The 25,909-nt window shown below is 32.9% G+C and overlaps 1 protein-coding gene across 1 annotated transcript; it reads right to left on the bottom strand.

The window, feature by feature from the left end:
- On the bottom strand, positions 1 to 25,428 carry LOC127705403 (uncharacterized). Its single transcript, XM_052209711.1, has 2 exons — positions 25,376 to 25,428; positions 1 to 1,971 (listed from the first exon to the last, which is right to left on the bottom strand). Exon 2 carries the CDS (start codon positions 1,203 to 1,205, stop codon positions 273 to 275), a length of 933 nt encoding a protein of 310 aa, XP_052065671.1. The 5' UTR covers positions 1,206 to 1,971; positions 25,376 to 25,428; the 3' UTR covers positions 1 to 272.
- Between the last annotated feature and the right edge of the window lie 481 nt (positions 25,429 to 25,909).

Consider the following 25,909-nt stretch of genomic DNA (forward strand, 5'->3'; position numbering starts at 1 on the left):
TTATTAGTTGAGTTGAACTTTATTGTAAGACTTTTCTAGATACATTTGGGTTTACATTCTTGTAGTTGTGACAACATATTAGATAGATATGTAATAGTATAAGCCACATCTAGCATACGCCTAACAACTATATATGATTAACAATTTTGCGTCAACCAAACACTACACATTGTATATCTGAAATAAAATAGGTTTTCGAAATCTTTTTATTATAAACAATTCATAGAATGATCTAAAGAGAGAGAGAGAGAAGTTTTAAGTGTACACTTTTTTCAATTCAGATTAAACAAACAAGCCTTGTTGTTATAGTTCGCAACAAGCAACTGATTCTTTTGTCCACTATACTGAAGTGAAGTAGGATGTTGAAGACCATCACCTTCTGTCAATATTTCTCTGTGTCGTTGTCCATCGGGGGAGATAACTACCAAATTGTTCGAAATGTACCCCACCACGTACACATTACCATCATTATCTACATCAATACCATGAGGAGACATCAGAACACTTTTATTATGGAATGTCCATTGTATTCCACCTTGTAGATTATAACATGTAACAGTGTGTGATGATGGATTTGTATGATATATATTGTCCCTAAATGTTGCAATGTAACAGTCATTGGGCATTTGGTCTCGAACTTCATCACTTATAGATTCGTCGTGCAGATTAATCATTCGTATACCTTTGTCGTAACCGGAATACATCAATTGATTATCTTTCAGTGCTATACCATAATTTTTCGAATCCAGTGAAATTGTTTTCTGGATTTGTTTCCTCTTCGGGTCTATAATGGTAATACAACGCTTCTCTGAATCACCAGATGATACAGCCAATGTATTGTCCTCACTGTTGTACACTATATCAAACGGTCGACACAGCATCTTCACCTCAAAGTCTTTTACTCCTTCATTGTTGAATACTTTTACAGTCCGTGCAAGGTAGGAAGTAAACACCAATCTACCATCCGGTGGCATGCAACATCCGTAGTTTCCCCCATCAGTGTTAATGGTCTTGTGTATCATTAGCCTTATATTTTCAATGGATCTTGACTGGGCGGTTGGTACCATCATTTTGGCTTGTTTGACCTTTTTCTGGATCAGAAGGATATCGCACGATGTATATTTCATACGCACTTCTCCAAATCTTATGATATCGGACATGATATTCTGGATAGAAGTGTTGACCTTATATGAAAGAGAATTCATCTTCAATTGCTCGCCTTCTACAAGCGACTGCAGGTATTTATCTTTGCTATAGACGTCTTTCTCTATTTGCTTCACTGAAAGAAACAGCTGAAGGTCCGGTGCGTGTGTCTTTATATTCGTAATTTTTATCTGGCATTCTGCTATTTCTCTTTGTGTCTTTTCTAATGATGACAATAACTGACAAATTTTCGCGTTTTCTTTTTCTTCGATCAAATAGAGTTGTTTTATTAAATCTTCTTGTAGTTTGTCGAGGTGGTTGTTGATCTTTATTCTGGTCTGCTTTATTTCTTTTTCGAATCCCTTTCTCTTTTCTTTGAAAGTTGAGAAATTATCCTGTTGGTGCTGACGAATTTTCTGTAGATTTTCTGCAACTTCAACTAATGTTTCCTCTATTTCGCACAGGGCATTGGATGTTTTGGCGTTTTGGATTACGTCATCTAAATTGATGACATCCTGGCATACTATATGGCTTTCTACAACACATTTACTGCAGCAGGGACATTCATGCTTACAGCAATATGTTTGAAACTTTTCATGGTGTTTGATACAGTACGGAGAAATTTTCAGTACATCAGTTGGTCATTTCTGATATTCAACTATAGGAATCACGTTATGTCTTCTCGATGCCTTAGATAAACTATGATGTTCTTGGCATTCTGTACATAGTCCTTCGTCACATTCTGTACACCAGACTATGGATGGTTTTGTAATGTGACGTAGGTCACAAACACTACAGCTTAGAGAGGATGTCGTCATTAGACACAAGCTACAAAATAATATTCAATAATAAATAATAAGTCATAACAATGGTTGTTTAAAAGCAACAGCAGCCCAACCAATCAAAACCTCCATTTGTCAAAAGTGTATAATCCAAAATAGAAATTAATCCCACTTATCTCATTTTAACGTAATTTTAATTACCATTTACCGCAGGAATGTCAACTCGGTAAACAATTACTAATCGAGTACTCGTAGGTTTTATCGAGCGATACTCGAGTACTGTGGTCTCGCTCGGTAATATATCTACAACACGGAAACTCAAAAAAATTTTAAATACGTATTTTACATTATGTGGTTTGTTGTTCAACCGACGAAAAACCATTTACATAAGTATCTGGGACAAGTAGTTACGTATCATATTCAGCAGCTTATTACATATAGTTACTTTATAAAGTAAATACATGGGGAATGTGTCCATGGGACACAGATGATGCCCCCGCTTGCATATAAAGTTATAAAAGGACATAACTTAAGAACGGTAAAAGTGACACTACCCAAATTTTTCCATTTGTAAAGGAGCATAACTCTAGAATGGTAAAAGTGACGCTACCCAAATTCAAACTTGATCTGTATTTTGTGGTAATAAGCATTGAGTATAAGGTTGATAACATTTGCTTGAGGCAAACTAAAGTTAGAGAACGGAAACCAAAATTTCAACAATTTTTCAATTTGAAAAAGTGCATAACTCTAGAATGGTAAAAGTGACGCTACCCATATCAAACAATTGTATTTGGTAATCGTTAAGAAAACATATTTATTTACAAAGGCATAAGGATTAAAAGTTTAACTATTCACTGAGGGTCACTAGAGGATGCAACGAATTTTGTTTTTTTATGGAAACATTTTCTTGTCAACTATAATTGGTAACAGTCGGTTTTGCAACTTTATAAATTTCAGTCTTGCAGACGAAAATATTTCTTCTGACGGTACCGTTGTGACGGAATGGCTGAGAATTCTTAATTTAAAGTGTTAGCCTAGGTATAGCCCACGAATTGTCGGAGGCATCTTTAATGACAATTTGGAACAACCATTGAGTCAAAATGTATTTTATTTACTAGTATGATAAATCAGTGATGTCTATTTAATTTCTCGAAAGAGGTTAACAAGAAGATCAATTTTATATAATGAAGACAGCAATATTCTAAGATGAAACCGATTCGTGGAGTATCGTTTTGGTATTCGATACTCGGTACTGCCGAGCGATACTTGAATACTCGAGTACTCGTTGACATCCCTACTATTTAGTCCGAGATTGCTCTGACGTCCAACGGCTGTTTTGACAGACAAGCTTGGGCCGTGGGACGTCAGAGCTCGTCCCATATAAAAAAGTGGATATTTGCCCGTCCAAAATGGATGCGCCACTCCGTTGCTTCTGGAGCCGACTGACGACCTTTAATCCATATATATGTTTATCATGTTTATATCGGGCCTCAATTTGTTCATTTTTCATGTATCTCTTCATTTATGCATGTTATGTAAGTTTCATCTACCTACCATCCTTTATTTTCTCATATTTGAATAGTTTTCACAGTGACCCATCTATTCCGGCATTTTTACTTCCACTTTGTAAGATTGTCACGTGTCCAACGAGAAAAAGAAAGGCGCGATGCATTATGGGAGCTGATTTATGCAAATGACTCGGGGTCAATATAAAAATCTAACACCTCGTTTATTTTCCACGCAAATAATCTGAATGACCGCGTTTGTTCCTGTTGTCATCATGATTGGCTAGATAGGTTCAAGACCGAAATTAGCATAAAAAAATGCATACTTAAGTCTCGAGGCCGCGAAGTCTCACGTAACGTGACGTCCACTTGAAAATGAAAGGTAAAATGGCGGAATTGATGGGTCACTGTGAAAACTGTCCAAATATTAGAAAATAAAGAGTGGCAGGTAGATGAAACTTACATTAATGAAGAGATACATAAAAATTAACAAATTGAGGCCCGATTTATATTGTATATAAGACCGTCAGTCGGCTCCAGAAACAACGAAGCGGCGCATCCATTTTGGTAGGGCAAATATCCACTTGTTGATACAGCCGGAACGCAATCATCTGATTTGTCCGTTAAAACCCCGGATATGCGACAAGAGAATCAAGTGGAGATAATTTGAGGAAAAGCTGTCAACAGATGTCGCTCCGCGGTAAAAAGAAATTTGGCCGTGAACGACGCATCGATTAATCACAAATTTCATTTAAAATAAACGGAATTATAGACCAATCTAGAACATATTTCATCTAAAGTATTAAAGCAAAATAAATTTATAAAAAAAGCGAGATGACATAAGCCATTTAATTAAATTCAAGCGATTATTTCCATTTTGTGAAACGGACATTTTTTTCACATCGACTGCCCTGGTCAATTTTTCAGCTCAAAACGAATCGTCACACCGCCGGTTTACCTAGTGAAAATAAATATGACTGGTATATTTTGATACATTGAGGCATGGAGAATAGCTACAGTAGGGACACATGACGTTACCAGGCGATTTAAAATACTTAAGCGGCCTTTCAACCCCCAAAGAATATATGTAGGTAGCGGGAAAAGAAATCCTCTCCTTATTCTTGAAATACGTCCATATTTTGAACCAAATGAAACTTAATACTGGTTAAATTATTAACAAATTATGTGATCGTGATATTTTCCCAAATATTTAACCTTTCCAGCTAATTCTTACCTATGTTTTCCCTTTTTTCTGCCCCAATGACGTAGTCTGAATTAGAAGTCACAGTTGAAAAAGATTGTTTACAAACAATAATTTCCACGTTTTCATCTGCAAAACGTATTTCTGACTCGTTGAAAAGTTACAAGACACTAATTAATAAATATTAAGTCAATTTTATACACATTATACACCTCATGTAACAGTCTGCATTCATTGACTGCTACTCCAGAAGATTTCTATATTATTGCCCATCCCCCCTTTCAATTCCATTTGATTTTACTTGAAAGAAAATAACCTACAACTAGTATAAAATTCTAGATTACATATTACAACCTGAGATAAAATCATTACAATTTAATAATTATTTATTAGTCTTGCAAGTCTTAATTTCAGTCTAATATATTACAATTTACAGCAATGTAGTACCCTTACCGAAAAATAAGTCCTGCGGCAAACATTTGCCGCAAGTTTGCAGCAAACATTGCCGCAAGCTTGCAGCAAACATTTGCTGCAAACTTGCCGCAACCATTTTACCATGCAAATGAAGGTTGCGGCAAGCTTGCTGCAAACATAATTATGCACATTAGATTTGCCGCAAGCTTGCGGCAATTGTTTGCTGCAAGCTTGCTGCAATTGTTTGTTGCAAACTTGCGGCAAACTTGCAGGAACTACACATATACCAATGTCATGTGTGTAGACACATTCAATTTATCTCTTTCAAATTACACAGCAACATTTTTAAAAGATTTCCTGCCTGTATACAAACAGTCATTGAAAGAATTCTTGCAAACCTAAAGATTTAAGGAAATACATACATGCATTTGAGTTTTGAAAAAGGGGGTAGGGGTTATTCTCAAATGACATCATATACCTGTATTAAGAAATGAAAAAGGAAAAATCTCCAATGTGTATTGGGTATAAAGCTAGGTAATAATTGCATTACAGAATTGAACTTAATTTTAATAAACATGATACAGTACATCAGTTACAAAATTCAAACTTATAATAGCTAAAGTTTTTCAAACACACACACATATATATATATATAGTTGCTTACTTAATTATGTATGATGGTGACATTAATTATTTTATTAAAACATGCAGTTCTATGAATTATTTGTACTTACAAAATTACCTATTGAATATCCTATATTATTAAACCAAAATGCCTCCTTGATCTCTTGTATGTGAAATGCATTTTCCAAACACAATTAACATGACCTAGACACAATTTCAAATTGTTAGCTTCCAGGAAGTGCCAACTAGGCATGCCCAGTCAATATTGTGTAATTCTTGCAATGTTCTGGCAAACATATAGAATGGTCAAAGTTTTCTGCAATCTTGCAGCAAACATATAGAATGGTCAAAGATTTCTGCAATCTTGTAGCAAACATTATTTATTATCTTAACTTTCTGGCAATCTTACGGCAAACATTGATGTTTCTGCAAACTTGCAGCAAAAAGCTGCAATGTTTGCCGAAAGTTTGCAGCTAGCGGCAAACATCTGCAAACACTATTTTCTGTGTTCCTGCAAACTTTTTGTTTGCCGCAAGCTTGCAGCAAGTCTGCTGCAAGTTTGCGGCAAACAATTCAGTTCCATAAGGGTACGTCTTGCTTTCTTGATGCTTTCCATACATGCCATATATTATATATATATATTTATTGTGTGCGTAGGCGTATTTCACTGCTAACGGACATCGTGACAGCAGAACGGTTTCGCGACTTGTAATCTGACCAGATTTGACTGCAAATTTTTGTTGGTTTCAATTTTATTTATTTTCTGGTAGTGTAAAAAGGTTTTCTATGTTAATTTATCTGTTTTGATTTGTTTATTTTAATTTTTCTTTTACACAATACAATTAGTTTTTTATTTTTGATTAAAAAGAATATTATTTGAGATACTTATTTATAAATGTAAAAATGCCACGCAAAAAGAACTGTGATATTGTTCATGAAGGTAGACAGCCTGGACCATGTGTTCATTGTGGAGAGCATGAAAGATCCGACAGGTATACCCATCTTATACAGAAAAAAGACAGTTTTCCTGATTTGTACGCCTTTGTGAAAACAGCATATAAAATTGAAGATCAAGGATGCATTTGCAGGAAATGTGTATTATCATTCACCAGAAAATGTGATGAAAACATGCATGTAGGTCAAGATATTGAAGATGAAGCTACTCCGGTTAAAAAACAGTATGTTCAACACGAAGGCTCTGCTATCATGAACAAGCACTTGTGCTATCTTGCTAAAGACATCTTGTGCAATAAAGATGAAAAACTTAAGACATCATCTGTCGATATTGGATCTTTCGAAAAATGTTTTCACATAGAATTTGACAAAACATTTATCCAACCAGGAAATGAACAAGTAGCAATTGACCTTTGTCATACTCATTACATGCAATTCAAAAATTAGGCTTCAAGATCAAACTGCTGTATATGTGAAAGAAGCACTACTAAGACAAAAACTGTAAATGTAGAGGACCGACTGGGATTATTACAGTTGTATTTAACACAAGAGTTACAGAATGAAACACTTATTTCAGAGGAAAAACCTGTGCTCTGTCTTTCATGTTACAAAGCCTTCAATAATTACACGAAGTCTGATGACATGGAAAAGTCTAGATCAAACACAGATGAGTATTTAACAGACTGCCTTTCTGTTATTGATGTTACGGAGTGTGATAGAATTAACATAGATACATACTGTTACCAAAAAATCTTGCAATATGTAATCAGCAGTTTCCTATCATATAAGCCACTATTACTACACAAACTACATTCTAATTATGTATCAGAGGTAGACAAAGCAATCGATGAGTTCAGTCTAGTTGTGAATGATGATCATCTTAGAGCAATACAGCATCGTCGAGAATGGCTGTTTACAATGTTGAAATCTAGTCTTGGACCAGCTCTTTGTGTGTATACTCCACCAAAAAAACAACAAGGAAGAATGATATACAGGCGTGGAACCGACCTGCTTCAGTGTTTACACTCCTCTATTTTTGACCATAGCAGAGAAATTGATGAGTTTAACGAAAAGATAAGTGCTTTGGAAAGTAAAGTGAACAGTAACAACACAAACATAGCAGAAAGCTCTTCCTTGAATTCAATGGAATGCCTGGATAAGACTGTCAGACTGATGAAAAACCATGTAAAGCTGTATGTTCAAGATTCTTTGAAAACACAACTACCAGATATTCATTGCTTTGACTTATATGAAGAAATTAGGAAAGTAAATCCTACATTATGGAACTTCATCTATGTATTAACATCTAATGAGGAGGAAGAGAAAATAAGAAGGAAAAATTACTTCTCTTGGAATAAGCATTATATGACCGAGGATAGACAGCAAAACATTCGGCTTTTCCCTAGACTTTACATTGCCAGTTGTATCTTCCATGCTAGTAGCCCGCATTGTGTTCAGCCGCTTCATTTACTAGCATCTGACATAGCAGACAAGTACAGCAGTTCGTCATCTGATCTTATGACGATTAATTCCAGACTTGGTGCAGGTATATCTAAGGACACATTAAAGAGATTCATTACCAACAGAGTTATGCGACTAAACAGAGATAATTCCATCACTTCTGAAAGTTTCGCCTTAGCTTCTTTTGATAACCTTGATAAAAATCAGAGCTTCGCATTAGTTGGTTCCGGAAAAGACAAATCAGGTTTTCATGGTACGACTATTCAGGCTGTGATACCTAAGCCAAGCGAAAAGAATGAAAAGTTAAATACTGCATTGGATGATTACATTCAACATGTTCAAGATATTGCCAGTAGTAAACCAGTTGAAATGTCTAGTTGTAGAACCTTGCCATCAGTCATAATTAAATCTTTGAAAGAACCAAACAACTTCATCGGTGAACCATCTGAGATCAAGTCTAATAAATTTCAGGAACTAAAACTGGATGATTTTCATGAAACTGAATTAGAAAAAGAGCACTGGAATACATTTGAAACTAAGTTGATAAGCTATGGATTTATGAAGGATTGTGTCCAGGAAAAGCATATTGTCATTCCAGGTCTAAAAACATACTTATCATATTCACATAAGACAACTGAACCTTCAACATTTCGATCAGTTGCAGTACTTAATGATCCTGCTGATTCTAAGGAGACAGTTGTGAAAACACTCAACATCCTGCACGACAGGTTTCAGATTGGACAGCATCTACAGCACTTAGTTGTCGTTGGTGATGGAAAATCATACGATCATCTCATAAAATTGAAATCTGAATATGGTAGCGCATTGGACTGGGTCCTGCCATATCCCGGAGACTGGCATATTCTGAAAAACGTTCTCCCGATATTTATCAAGATCTTTTATGATGCAGGAATCAAAGAACTAGCTGGAATTTATCACCATGGTGCTACACTGAAGGTGTTAACTGAATGTACAAAGTTTAGTGTCACTCATAGATTCTTGTGTCATGTATGGGAAGCCATGCTTAGATGCCAAATAGAAGCTTACAAAAGGCAAGAGGTTGTGACCGATTGGAGACAAGAAGTAGAATGCGTGTTGCAAAATGTGTTGAGCTACTGTGATCATACACCTGAATCTAGTGAAAAGTGTGCAGGAGATATTCTTGATGATGAATTATGGAAAAGTGTTTTACTACAGAAATCTAACCTTGAAACCTTGTTAGAAAGTGTGTGCTCTAACTTTTCTCAGTGGCGATTTCAAAACTCAGCTACCAGTGCTACATTCAAGTTCTGGGATACATTTATCCATAGTGATTTCACGGCTTATTTGGGATTATACATTGGAATAAGAAGCAGAAACTGGAATTTAAGGAATATTTCCCTTAAAAAACTGGCATGCTTATTTTATGCATTTGACCGACATAACTACCTTCGTATGATCCCATACCATTTAGCAGATCTCAAAACATTTCCACAGTCAGTTCTGGACCATTTTGAGGCAGGTTGTTTTTCCGTTTCTATCACTGGAAATAATTATTACTGTGTTGCTTTGGATGAGGCTCATGAAATGGAAATTAATCTGAAAACCAAGCAGGCAATCAATTCATTTAGCTCCGCTTCCCTGGCTTCATTGACACACTACTTACCATACAGAGCTGAAACATTGCATAACTTCAAAAATCAGTTGTGTATAGAAAAAACTGATTCACAACACAGGGAGACCAACAAGCCATACATTGAAACTGAGGAACTCACCATTAGGCAATATATTAGTGAACTAGCTACTACCTCATTATTTAAGGATAATTCAGAGAGCCAACTTGTGCATATTTTCAAAAAAATTGTAGCAACAAAAGACCAGTCTGATAGCATGTTGAATTACAGGCAGTATGGAATCACAGATATGCAAAAGTACATCACATGTTTTCTAATTAAAGCGCCAGATTTATCAGCTAAACAGCTTTATGTGAGAAGGAGGATGAATTTAAAAACCTTTGCTCCTCAGAAAGTTAGTATGCATAAACAAAAGAAGGAAATTAAAGACAACCAAACTGTAATATCTTGTCTCCGAAAGAAGATTGCATTCTCAAAGCATACTCAAAAACCTGTTACAGACTTGGATCAGTTTATTTCACTGCCAAGAGCAATATCCGATGCGTCCGGCCTACCAGTGAAGGGAACAAAGTCAAATGCATTGAAAGTGCTTAAATCTACATATAAGGATTCCTTTCTGACTTCACTACCGGTCACTGATGATGCCGTTCAGAGTACTGTTATTCTTGAAGGAATGTTTCTTATCAACACTATTCCGCTATCATCACATAGGACATTCATTGATTATGCAGAATTTCTGTTTACAAGATGGATAGTAAAATCACATATTCAGTTTAAAGCTCAGGAGATACATGTAGTATTTGATCACCCAAATAGAAATGGCGAAAGTCCCAAGGATATTGAAAGATCAAGGCGTACACATGAAATTAACCAAGAGAATATTACATACAATACTGTGTCATCTGATTTGCTTCTGCCAAACAACTGGAGAAATTTCCTAAATGTCCGTGACCATAAAAGAAAGTTTGTGAACTACCTAAGTTCTCAGTTGATAAATTTCGCATTACAGAGATTTCAAGACCATGAGTGCACTGTTGTAACAGCTGGAGGTTATGAGGATCTGTATGTGGACAAGGCTTTAGGTGCATGTGATGGAAAGATTAGTGAATTCTCTGATTTTAATAGTAATCATGAAGAAGGTGATACAAGGGTTTGGTTGCATGTGATACACTCTAAATCACAAAGAATCATCATTTACAGTCCTGATACTGACACATTCTTTGTTGGACTACCTTTCATTGATTATTTGGGTGACAAGACCATATACCTACAGCTGAAAGATTCCACATTTGATCATCAATTTGTAGATATGCACAGGTTTTCATTGCAAATGTCAAATGATATGTGTTTAAAAGAGCTAGGAAATTCAGAAAATTGCATACAGATGGTGTACATAGCAAGTGGATGTGATTTTGTGTCCTTTTTTCATGGATATGGCAAAAAAACCTTTTTCGACATATTTCGTCAAAATGCCAACTTCATATCGAGTGATCTTTCAATTTGCAATAAGGATAACATCAAAGGATTATGTGCATTTTTCCGCCTCATTCTCTGTGTGTATTTTTCAAAACACCGTGCAGCATTCCAGCCTGCCAATTCAGTGAAGGAAATGTACGACAACACCTTATGTGAAAGTGATTTGGATAAACACCTAGCACTTATTAAGAAATTCCGTGAGAGCATGTGGGAACGTGTTGTATCAGAGGTTGAAATGATTCCAAATGCAGAGGCATTGAAATTGCATTGGTTAAGATGCTGCTGGGTTATGCAGTATTGGAAACAAAGCAGCACTAATTTTATGTCACTTCCAGATATTAAATGTTATGGATGGAATATAATAAATGGAGATGTAACAGTTGTTTGGGACTCTGAAGGGAATGTGCAAAAAGTGAATGATACCATACAGTGGTATACCAAAGGTTGCTCATGTAAAAGTGGTTGTACAACATTGAAATGTAGTTGTAAAAAATCAGCCAACAAATACTGCTCACCAGGTTGCAAGTGTGTCAACTGTGTTAACTTACCAAATAATGTGCATCAGAATATTGCAGATGATCAAGATTCAGATTTAGAAGATAGTGAACCTGAAGAGAACATTTCCTATGATTCTGATTCTGAAACCGACCATAATGAAATTGCAATGGATACATCTGGAAATACAACCACTAACTACATTAACTACTGGGACACTTTTGAGAATTACATTTTTGCCTTACCTACTGACTGATGTACTTTTTAATATTTCACACATTCACTGTATTTTGTGGTTTTTCGTTCATATTATCAATAAGCTTGATTGTCATGTAAGTGTTACATATTTTCCCAAATTTAAATCAATGGAATTGTAATCATTTTTAAAATTATGGAAAAGTGTTTTTTTTTTTAAACCCTTAAAATTATTGAATCAGTTTAAAAACAATAATCCATTGAGTCCCTTAAAATAATAAAAGTGGACCTCTAGTAGCCATCTTAAATTAGGAAATAATTCCAATATGTCTTTAAATAACAGGGACACCCACTCTTTGACAAAATACATTTGGCTCTTAATTTTAGATGAGATATTCACTTTTTGCTGAAAAGATATAACACTTTTGATTTATGGGAATTACTTTATTGGCTTGACAAACAATATTTTTTTTATCATTGAGATGCAATGATCCTTACCAGTTAATTTTTAAAGAGTATAGGCTGTCAGGACGTCTGTATTTCTCTTAATAAAAATACATATCACTATAATTTTTAATGATCAAATATGTAAACCCCCTTTTTTGGATCATGTGAAGAATTGTACTAAAAAACTTGTATTTGTAAAGATAAAACTGTTTAAAATCAGAACAATAATGTTTTTTTCCTAATAACATTTTTACATATGAAGAAATTAATTTCATAAAATAAATTTCAGTTTTGAAGAAATAGAAAAAAGTTTTACATCTCCCCTTCTAGCCTCTTTTATTGTCCTGATCATATTTCTTTGCACAATATATTCTTTAAGATTAAATAGGTATATATATTTGAATGGATATTTATAAAGATTTTATTTATTCATGGCAGCATATGCATTACAATATCTAACTTGTATTAACCATCTAATATGAAAAAAAGTTATAATATTCTGTATATTATGTATATATAAAAAAGAAGATGTGGTATGATTCATACATGTACCATATTCTGTTCCACTTAAATGAAAGATTTCATGTATTTTAAAGTTTATGGTGGGGGCAAAATCCAGACCATGAATCTTTTTAAAAAAAAATGTAGCCTTCCCCCAACACCAACACCTTTACTGAGATTTGTTATCATCCTCTGCATTCTTATGTTTATATATATAACAGCATACAAATAGAATAAAGAATGAAAATGGGGAATGTGGTAGAGACGAAGAACCATTACAAAATATACAAAACAACCCAAGGCCATCAATGTGTCTTCAACACAGCAAGAAATCCTGCAACCAGAGTTGGGCTTGTGCAGGCCCTGAAATGTATGATTTTTGAAGGGGCAGATTTACAGGGACCAGTCCCGTCCGCACCGCCTTTTCAAGCTAAATTGATGAATATAGAATATATTTTTTTATGTCCCACTTCTCCCTTTTTCATAATCCTTAATCTGCATCTGGTTTAACTGAAATTGCTATGAAGGGCGCTAACTGCCTATTACCCCTATTTCTCAGAATCCTATATTTGGTATATTATTGTATAACCATGACAAGTTACAGATAAAGTTCTAATTTTGTTCTGATCTGATGACTTTTTGCAGAATTATGGTCCTTGGACATAGAAAAATGACATAAGTAGTCTGTTTTCTGCACTTTTTTTCATCATGCTTGAAGATATTGACTTCATATTTGCCATATAGTTTAACCTTTACAAGTTACAAATCAAGTTTAAATTTTGTTCTGATTTGGTGATATTTTGCATAGAGTTATATGATCCTTAGACCTAGAAAAATCACACAATTAATCAATTTTCTGCACTTTATTTTAGTCATGCCGGACTACCATTATACTGATTTGAAATTCAGTATCTATAGTTTTAACATGACAATTTACATATCAAGTTCAAATTTTGTTTTGGGGAACAATGAATTTTTACTGGTAGGGGATGGCAATACTCTCAGAATGCTGGAGACTATCTATGCTGGTCTGTGTCCACACTTGTTAACCATTCTAATAATTAATACTATATATGCTGTTTCTCGCATTTCACTTTTATTCCATTTGTATGTATTTACTCAGGTTCATATAAGATTGAAGATGTACAATACATGTATACAATGTACAATATTCTGTAATTATCTGCCTTTTTTTATGAATTTCAGGTTCTTTAAAACATCAATAAGAAGTTGAGAGCTTCATAATATGGCCACTGTAATGTTAAAAAGGAGTGTCCAAATTTCACTAAAATTTTCATTAATTATATAGGAGGTAACCCTGGTTGCCTTAAATAAAGAGCTGTACATGTAAATTAAGTAAATAAGTGCACTAAGGAAGACAACTCTGACTTTATTTTTAGATTCATTTTGAACACAGTTTTTTTTTTGGATTTCAAACAATTCGCATGGATTGAAAATATTAATTTTTAGATCTTTTCTTCTGACAGCACTTTCAAGTTTTCAAGTTAAAAAAATTGGGAAATTTAGTATGAGCTTTTAATGTTTTCTTGAACAGGTCAAAACTAAGCTGCAGCTGTACAGGAGAAAATCATCCTAACTGTGTATTTTTAACTACCTGCTATCAAGTACTAGGTTGTTATTTTTTTTTAAAGAAATGACAATGAACCCTCCCCCCTTCCCCCCCCCCCCTACTCAAACCCACACCCCACCTCTCCCTTTCCCATATCAGTCCTTAAAATTCAATGGCTTACCTAACTACATTTACCAACAATAATTTACTCAATTCAACTCACATTTGTTCGCCAAATTTTTATTAAAATACTTTTTGATTTTTTACCAGAAGCAGTAAGGAAACAGATCACTTTCATTTGTTGCTTTTCTTTTAATTGCACTTCAGGTTTTAAAAAGAATGGAAATTTAGTATGAGCTTTCAATGTAAAATTTGCTTGAACAGGTCAAATCTAAGCTGGACAGAAAATAAAAGTACCTTTTTTAAACAGAAGCATTAAGGAAAAAGATTATAATTTGTTGGTTTTCTTTTAATTGCACCTCAGATTTCTAAAAAAAAAATGGAAATTTGGTATGAGGTTTCAATGTTTTCTTGAACAGGTCAAAGCTAAGCTGGACAGAAAGGATTTACTTTTTTTTACCAGAAGCAGTAAGGAAACAGATCACTTAATTTGTTGGGGTTTTTTTTATTCACAGTTCAGGTTCTTCAAAACATAAATGAGAAGCTGAGAGCTACATAATATGGCCACTGAAAAGTTTATTTTTCATTATAAAATGTTTTGTGAACTTTGCCAAAAAGGAGTGTTAAATGGGAGGTAACTCTGGTTGCCTTAAATAAAGATCTGTAAAATAAGTATATAAGTGCACTAAGGAAGACAACTCTTACATTTTTTTTAAGATTCAGTTTGAACAGTTTTTTGGGCAATTTATAGAAAAGTTAAAGCTAATTGCAAGATTTCAAACAATTTGCATGGATTCAATTTAAGATAACTTATATTGTCAGTGGCTTACCAAACTACATTTACCAACAATTATTTACTCAATTCATCTGTCACATTTTTCCCCAAATATAATAAGAAATACTTTTTTTTACCAGAAGCAGTAAGGAAACAGATCACTTAATTTCTTGATTTTCTTTTAATTGCACTTCAGGTTTAAAAAAATGGAAATTTAGTATGAGCTTCAATGTTTTCTTGAACAGGTCAAAGCAAAGCTGGACAGAACAAAGATAGATATTAACTGTATATTTTCACCATGTTACCAAATAGCAGGTTGTTGTATACATTTTTTTTCAAAAACTGACATGATGCCCTCCCCTCTTTTTAAGTCCCAAACAGAAGCTTACATAAGTACATTTTACAAACAATTATATAGTCCATCCATCTGTTCCCCAATTATAATAAAAATACTGTTTTTTAACAGAAGTATTGAAACAGATTTATATTTATCTTGATGATCACAGAGTTTTTCAAATTATTAATTTAATTACAAGAAAGCTGAAATGAATTGAAATTTGTTATTTCTTACAGATTTACCAAAAAAAAACAGTCTTAGTGAGTAATATGTCTACCACAACTAGAGTGTTGATTTTAGGGCATAGTTTTATTAAGCGGTTGTTTAAGGGTATTATGCACACATGGGATAGAAACCTTGTCCAGAACCTTAATTTGAGGGAGGCAGGTGTGAGGACAAGGTTTTTAGGTTTCCCTGGTGGTAACATTTCTCGTCTACTGAAAGATGAACACCATAGGATCCGTAGGGAAATTCTGCAATATCCTCCAGATATTGTAGTTTTGCAAATAGGTGGCAATGACCTAGATTGCGATGATTTTAACTTGGATGTTTACATAAGTAATGTTGTTTCCTTTATTGATATTTTGCAGGGGACTTATGGAGTAAAAAAGGTAGTAGTGTGTGAGATTTTTGGTAGACTCTCATTGAGAACAAACTCTGCTGTTTACCACTATGGCAAACAATATATAGACCAGTATTTCTATTTGCAGTTTAAAAACCACCCTACAGTCAGCTTTTGGTTCCATAGGTCCCGACTAGTAGCTCAGGAAAAGTTGTTCATGAGTGATGGAGTGCACCTTAATGTAGAAGGAACTCGAAGATTTTTTAGAAGTCTTCGTGGTGCTGTACTGAATGCCATAAAGTAAATGTGGTAAATTTGGAATGAGACGCACACATTTTCAGTACAGCATCTACATTAAATATACTGAAGGTCTTCAACAATGATCAAATCAGATATATTTAAAAAAAATTGAGAAAACCAATACCGCAAATGCCAAAAATTGTCAGTCAATAGCCTTAATCATATACAAATATTTATTTATTTTTTTGTGTTTGTGTTTTTGCAAGCCTAGGTCATTGCCATCTATCAAATAGGAAACATAAAATTATTTAATAGAATCTCATCCTCCAAATATACAAATTTTGGTATATAGATATCCTTTTTGCATTATCTTCTTGGACAGTAGTCTATAAGTTCGGTTAATGTTGGTATATAGACATACTTTTTTGCATTCTTCTCATGGACAGTTGTCTATAAATTAGGTTAATGTTAGTATAGAGACACTTTTTGTATTTTCTTCTTGGACAGTTGTCTAAAAGTAAGGTTAATGTTGGTATATAGAGACACTTTTTACATTATTCATTCTTCAATAGTTAAATTTTATTTTTATTATCACATTCACAAGCTCATGAAAAAACATGGACAAAAAGCAAACCCAGTTGGCCTGTTAATCTGTTTCAAATTCTTTTAAGTGTGAAACCTAAGCAGTAGTAGTACATTTGCATAAGCTTATTTTTATGGGGTATATATACTCTGAGTGGTTTAGGTTCTGACATATTGTACATGTAGTTATTTTTGTTCATTGTTTAAAACTATGTCATTTTTCTGTGATATAAATGCTCTCTTATTGACATGAACATTTTGACCCCCATATACATGATATATTTCAAGGTTAAATTAGGTGCTCAGGGGTGGACAGTTGCTGTTTATATTTTTTTACCCAGTAGATGAAATAATATGTAAGGAGTTGGAGGATTTGAATCTAAAAAATGATTTTGTGGATCCTATATAAACATTTTTCATCAAGCTTTGAAATTTAATATTAATTGGGTAAATTGCCAATGGTCAGATTAAATGGATTATATAAATGCAATATGGTGGTATACATTAATGAGATAACAACCAAGTTTTAAAATGAAGCTTTCAGTTGTTTATTGAATTACTGCATATTTTGTAATTCTGCAATGGTCTTGGTCAATAGAAAATGGTATACATTAATGAGATAACAATTAACTACAAAGCAATGATTTTTTTACCTGAAAATAAGGCTGTTTTTCAAACTTGTCTATATTTTTTTTCTATTATTCATGAATGTTTTATGCCAATATAGTATGACTGGTATAATGAAATAAAACCGCATAGTTCCTAATGGACTGTAACTATTTTGTAATTAGGGCCCCGCCAAAAGGCGGACGCCCTATAGTGATCAGTCTGTCCGTCTGTCTGTCTGTCCGTCCGTAACAAATTGTGTCCGCTCTATATCTAGAGAACCATTATGATTTCAAAGTTTATACCTGACGTGTATATTAACCAACACCAGATGGTGTGTCATAATGTATCTACAACTTCCTAGGTCAAAGGTCAAGGTCAAAAACTTTGGTTTTAGTTGACAACCCCATGTCCTATGGTAAAGATTGTGTCCACTCTATATCTTGAAAACTGTTATGATTTCAAAGTTTATACTTCACATTATATAAACCAACACCAGAGGGTGTGTCATAATGTATGTACAACTTCCTAGGTCAAAGGTTAAGGTCAAAAACTTTGGTTTTAGTTGACAACCCCATGTCCTATGGTAAAGATTGTGTCCACTCTATATCTTGAAAACTGTTATGATTTCAAAGTTTATACTTCACATTATATAAACCAACACCAGAGGGTGTGTCATAATGTATGTACAACTTCCTAGGTCAAAGGTCAAGGTCAAAAACTTTGGTTTTAGTTGACAACCCCATGTCCTATGGTAAAGATCGTATTCTCTCTATATCTTGAGAACAGATGTCAAAGTTTATACTTGACATGTATATAAACCAACACCAGAGGGTGTGTCATAATTTATGTACAACTTCCTAGGTCAAAGATAAAAGGTCATAAATGGTTTCAGTTGACAATCCCATGTCCAATGATAAAGATACAAATTGTTTACCACACATTATTCACAGTGGGGCCCACAGAGATGGCTCCCATCTCAATGATATCTAGTTCCTCTGGTGGTTAAGGTCAATACAATATGATGATTCTGTTATACTTTTTCTGAATTTTGCTCATTGCTAAATATAAATAAGGAGATGTGGTTTGAGTGCAAATGAGACAACTCCCCATCCAAGTCACAATGTATTTAAAGTTAGCAATTATAGATCAAAGTACGGCCCTCAACATAGAGCCTTGGCTCACACCGAACAGCAAGCTATAAAGGGACCCAAAATTACCAGTGTAAATCAATTCAAACCAAAGACAGGTGCATATAAAATGCTGGGGGTTTTAACATTGTTGCATTATTATTAAAAAACAGGGTGAAAAAACACAAATTGATAACCTAATGAATAAGACACGAGTCTTATATACATATGCTTTAGTGTACTGAAAGTATCACCATCTTAAAAATATAAGAATGATATAGATCAATGTAGATATAAAACAACTTGCAGACAAAATTTCTTTGGGGTTGGAAAGCAATTTTATACATGTATGTATTGATTTATTCATTCATTTACTGTGAATGTTACTACAAAGTTTATCCCATTGTATCTGATGATGTGCATCATTTTTTTAACCAAACTTGCAACAGTGAACTTACTAAATCTATATGAAATTGGTTTATCGTTTGATCAGTTTAAAGGGAACTATTTATGTTAAATTTAAGATATTTGGTATGCAGTTGTATAGTCATTTGTAAATCTCATTTCCAAGAGTGATTATTTTGGGCCTCTTATTCATGGTTAAGTTTTTTGTCATTAGTATCGAAATAAGATATGATTACTAGTGAGACAACTCTCCATCCAAGACCTTGTTAATGTAGGCAAATATATAGGTACCATACAGGTATATGTCAGTTTTAAGGGAACCAGTTATTGTCACTTGTTTATATATTTGGTATGTAGTTGTATAATCATTTTTTCCTTTTAGGTTTATGATAAGGTCTGTATAAGGAGAAGTCTATGATATTTGGTATGCAGCATATGTCATTTCCATGGAGGATATTGGGGTCTTGTATCTTTAGTCATGGTTCATTGATTTAGGAAGTTTTGCATAGCTAATATGGTTGAGTGCATTATACAATTTCACAAATTTAAGACATACATGTATCTCTGTGTCAAACAGTTTATTAAATACTTAGTCCCCCTCACACACCCTTCAGATAGAACTACTATCCAATTTTAAAACTAAGATTTTTAATAATTATATATATATATATATATAATGCTTCCATGTTTATTCAACTTTACAAATTTATTATTGGTATGCAGTGGAATGAATATAAGTTAAACCAATTAGTAATAAAAGTGTTCTAAATACTGTTTGAAAGTATAAAAAGGATTTAATCCATTTTTATTTCAAAATTTTACTTTTACTCTTTAGATGAATTTGATAATATTTAACCAAAATGGCATCATGATACGTTGTCCATAAGCCGGGTTGGACACTGACGTTTGTGTGATGTCAGCCATTGGTTTTATAAATTTCTAAAGTCATACTTTTTGGTAAGACTAAATTGTTCATTAACTGCTACTGAGACAGATGAGTTAAGTTGAAAACATGCATGAAGTAAACTGATATTCCATGAGGGCATTCATTTGTATATTATACTTATTGTAGCTATAAATTATAAGGAAAACTCTGTAAAGCAACAATTGATCTCGTCCTAGGTCCTACCACACATACCCATATATGGCATTAGATATTGTTAACTGACTGACTTAGACTGTTCAATATCATAAGCTATATCATTTCCACATAATGTTATTATAATCTAGAAGGAAGTAACATCAATTCAAATCCAATTCATATTGGAAATAATTATGAGCAACAACTCTGGTTGTTCTCATAATGATTAAGTTTGCAGTTAAGAAAGACAAAAGGAGAACAAACAGTTTTTAATGATCATTGAATTTATTGCTTTTAAAATATATATATATTCAAAAGGTCACCATCAAGTATAATATGTCAAATAAATGACTCGCGTGTAGATGTACATATTTATTTGTTCAGTATTTTTGAAAGAGAATACCCAACAATTTATGTTTTTTTTTTGGCCAAGAAATATGAATGTACACAATGTACTGTAAAATGAATATCACATGAACTTGAATTTTTTTGTAATAATTTCTCCTTAACAAAAATGATCAAAAATGGGTTCTAAAACAGTTTTATAAATATTGGTCACAGATGGTACTTTTTTACATAATTGACATAATGGGGATGAGGCTCTAGTAAATTTACACCATTACATGTAGGTTGCAAGGTCTGAACCTTTTTAAGGTCATAGGTCACAACTCCATTTAAATGTAGGTCACTATGTTCTCCATGTCCTAGGTTGCATTTTGTCATATTGATATCAGATTCCATGTTGAATATATGTTAAGTTGTGTAGTAAAATGGCTTGCCAATTTGCAATGCTAAGTTCCCTGGACGAAATAATTGAATGCTATGAAGGTCATCACATAATACTTGCTGGTTATTTACTAATTAATTCACTTCTTTTTTTTTAATTTTTATTATTACTTATTTATAGTTTTATTTATTTAATTTGATTATTATTATGGTTTTATTTCCTGTATTTATATTTTTACTTATTAGTTTACAACATTATCTTTTGTTTTATAGTTGCATAAGACTGGTCACGTAACATTTCAGAGTCTATTATAAAACTATAACAATTATGAAATTTCAGATTACCAAGCATTTTTAAGTTTCCCTCTTTTAGAGGTTCTATATATTATGCTGATTTAATAGTAGGTGGAGGTGATACTAATATTTCTTTTTTTTTAATTTTATGTAGCTTTATAGTTTGTTATAATGCTTTCTTTTAAAAATTTAGTGAAATTGCAAAGTTTATTTTTAATTTATCTCTTTTGAAAAAGATTGAAAAGTCTAATTATAAAAAGACAATCATGCAATCAGTTTAAATAACTTATAAAATCCTATTAGAAAAGAACCAAAATAGCAAGACCAACTTTTTTCAAGGAACTGGTTAACTATGAAAGGTAACCTTTTTTATAAATGACCCTGATTTCTCTTTAAAATAATTTCTTAACATAAGGTTTACCTAATTTCAATAATTGGTGGGTTAATGTTAAGTGTTAATTACTGTCAGGTTGAATGTAAGTATGTTTACCTTGTTTATAAATAGTTTGCAAATACCCCTTTCTGGCTTTGCTGGTTGTTATGTTTTAAATGTTAAAGCCAGGAGTAGAACTCTGTGTACTGCTAAACACAACAATCATGTTTTATTGAAAAATTGGATAAATCTTCAACATAAAATTTATAACATATTTGTTGACAAATTATTTAAAACATAAAATGTATTTTTTATTCCAATCTAATCCTTTTAATGAATTTATTTGGTTTAAAAATAATGTTTTCATAATATTTTTTTAAAAACTTAAAGAAACTAAACATGTGAATAGTATTTTTTTTTTTCATTTTAGGAATAAATGTAAAATAAAAAATGTAAATTATTTGTCTTGTTTCAAACTATAAAATAAAAGACTTAGTGATCTAAAATTACTAATTTCAGTTAAAAGGTTCAGAAATAAATGATATATAATTTGGATAAAAGTTTGCATGCAAAAATATATAGATTTACTTTTCATATTATTTTGGCATGGGCTAAATGTATTCCTATAAGTACTTTAAAAATTCATTTAGATTAATTTGCAAATAACAAATGAATTTTAGTATAGGTTTAACTATTGAAATATATTGTTTTTCCATTTTTCGATTTGGTTAAAATTTTAATTCAGCTGTAAAACCAATAATTAAAAACAAAATTGCATTTTTCAAATGTATTTTTTTCCCTTTTGATAATCGTAGAAGGGTTTTTAAATTATTAATGAAGGGGTAATGAACACGAGTTCTGCTCATGATTCAGTTCAAAGGAACTATTTTTTATTGAAAAATTGAACATAAAATTTATAAAATGCACTTTGTAGAATACTGTATGCCAGATATAATCTAGTAACTTTAATTTATTTCATCTGGATTTTTTTTTAAAGGAAGATGAAGATCATTAATATATATTTTTTTATATTATTTTTAGTTAAATTGTCCTTTGAACTGGATTACTAGAGGGCCTCTGGATATTGTTAGAACAGTATGGACAAAAATATATTTCTGTGGTTTCAATTTTAGCTAAAATAAATATTAAAACAATGTTTCTTTCATTGACATTTATTCAGAAACAATTATTTAACCTGAAATATGTGGTTTAATATGTCTGATTAATTCAATTAAGAATCACAACTATGAACTATTCCTGAGAAAGTAAGGATGACATTTTTTATGAGAAGAGTAACTGAAATGAAACCATGAAATATTTTTCGGTCCATTCTTACAAATATCAGGAGTGTATCCACCAATAAAACCGGTGGACGTGTTAAATTTAAACAGTCAGCTTCTAGAGACCACCATTTACTTAAAATAAATAACAGGAGGGGCATCACTGTTTATATCCTGACAGGACACTACTTAATTACAGCACTGATTTTAACTACATACAGATCTCATTTTAACTGTACACACTTGAAGGTTTTTAGCTGTTCACTCACGCTGGAGTATATACACTCAAACATGAGTCCACTCCATGACGGGAAGATAGATAGATAGATACACTGACAGGCAGACACGATATTTAACAAATGACCGCTTTTTCAATGATATTTTCATAAACTGAAACTCACATTTTTATTAAACTTTCAAATGTGTGCCCAGTAACACTGCTTACAAATCAATAATAAGGGGAAAACATTTGTTCAGTCCAATTTATGATCACCGTCGTGTTGTTGTTGTTTTGGGGTCGAGTTATTCCCCTTTAAACGTCCTATTTTTCGACTTGTTGAATCGTCACTGGGCCGGTTTACCTGTCGAGTTTTTCTATCAGTGGGCTTTTCTTCAACAAAATATCAATAGCTATCATCTCATCTATAGGAATACACGTTACTATTTCGTGTGTCATTTCAATTTACATTTATTTATTTTCAAGTGTCACTTCCGCGGCCCGTATTTTCATCTTTCACCACCAAATTTGCAATGAAATATTGTATTTTCAGCCTTTTAATAATAACGTAGTGAAAGTTTGGAATCTGCCGCATCAAAGGGTATACTTGGTTTAGAATGGGAAACAGGTTAAATGTCTTTACGCAGCTTTTTTCGTGACGTCAATGCCGTTTCTAAAAATTGCCATTTTTTTGAATGGAAAAGCACGTGAGATTTGTCGCATTTTCGACGCCATTATGAGAATTGCTGCCCGGCTGGATATGGGACGAGCTCTGACGTCCAAAGACCCCAGCTTGTCTGGCAAAACAGCCGTTGGACGTCAGAGCAATCTAGGACTAATTACTATTGTGTTTTGTTGGTATAACTTATATAATAAAAGAACAGAGTTCCAATGTCCCTGTGTTGCACAAATTTATGTATCCAAGGTACAAGGGCAATAACTATAAAAAAACATTTTGTTGTTTGTTTTAGACTTTTTATTAATATCTCAGAGAAATGAATGCTTCAGAGCAAATGCAATGTGATTTCCATTATAATTAATATTTTCATGAGGCATAACTTGTCAAAAATTGTTGATCAGCACTTGTTTTCGAACTCGTCAAAGAAATCGAAGATTTGAACCTATAATATAAATTTCTTAGAAATCTGTCAAGAATTGTTCAAATTAGAGTGCTCATAAGGCAATTTTCTATCAAATCAATATTTTCAAGGGGCATAACTGTTTCAAAAATTATTGATCGTCACTGATTTTCGAACTTGTCACAAACATTGCTTATATCTAAAACTATGATTTAAGTTTCATAAAATTCATGCAAGAATTGTACACGTGCTAGCTCAAACAATGCAAATATCCATATATTTAATGTTTCCAAGAGACACTTTTTAAAATAATTGATTGGCACTGATTTTCGAACTCGTCAAAGACATTAATATTGCTGATATAAATCCATGATATAGTTTTCATAAAAATCTGAACCAATGAGAGCGCTGACGATGCAATTTTCCATATGATTAATCTTTCCGAGGGGATAAATTCTTCTAAAAATAATTGATCGGCACTGATTTTCGAACTCGTCCAAGACATTGCTAATATAAAAACTATGATATAAGTATTATAAAAATCTAGCAACAATTGTATACGTGAAAGCGGTAACAAGACCAGACGGACGGACACCCGGTGTTTCTATGTCCCCCGCAACGCCTTGTGCGGGGGACAACAATATCTTTCTTAAGAACACGAACATAAGATAAAAGCTATGTCATAACTATATACACAGGCACTAGACGTTCTGTCAATAGTAATAAAATATGGGCAATGGGAAGAAAATAGTGTCCATGTATATAAATCTTTTAATATACATGGACACTATTTTCTTCCCATTGCCCATATTTGAAAATAGTGTCCATGTATATAAATCTTTTTATATACATGGACACTATTTTCTTCCCATTGTCCATATTTTATTACTATTGACAGAACGTCTAGTGCCTGTGCTATATATTTTGCCCAAACCCAAAACGAAAGTTGAAATAATAAACTTTTATACACTTCACGTAATTCGGTCATCCTTATACTAGGAAGTATATTAACATAACTAAACATGTTAAATAAGAATTAATCTCGGAAATATCCAATCTAATTAAAAACCGATCTCTCATCGCTCCCGTTTTCTGATATGTCGCGCGCGACATATCAGAAAACGGGAGCGATGAGAGATCGGTTTTTAATTAGATTGGGAAATATCAAACAACACCTAAAAATGTACCTTTTAACTTGAAATGTACATTTCCGTCTGATTTACCAGGAAGGTTATAAACCACGTGACTGTTTCATAAACTGATAAATGCCGCGAATATTCAAATTCAATCTACACACTTACAAGTACGATAACGCCGATGTATTAAAAAATCAGCTTATTATTGTGGACATTTCTTATTGTTTTTCCATCTTTCCTTTTATTATTTATTTATTTCATTATTTCGGATTACTTAAAGAGGAATTGTTGCCAGTGAAATCCTCAAACACAATGTTTAAGCAGTTATATATATATATATAAATTGACAGGGCAAAAAATGATAAGCAGGTAAAAGATCCATCCACCTTGAAATTTTCAGAGAAATTGGACAACCTGATTTAACATGTTTAAGTGGTAATTGCTGGTAAAAAAAATTTCTTGGCAAATTTCGCAGTTGTTTTCTTTTGTTTTGTAATTATCTTGACATTACAGTTACTGTTGGTTGAAAGGAATCAAAATGATCAGAGAGACAACACCTACAAACAAGTTTGGTCTCACAAATTA

This window comes from Mytilus californianus, unplaced genomic scaffold (genome assembly GCF_021869535.1).
Source record: "Mytilus californianus isolate M0D057914Y unplaced genomic scaffold, xbMytCali1.0.p SCAF_6, whole genome shotgun sequence".
In the NCBI taxonomy this organism is placed as follows: Eukaryota; Metazoa; Mollusca; class Bivalvia; order Mytilida; family Mytilidae; genus Mytilus; species Mytilus californianus.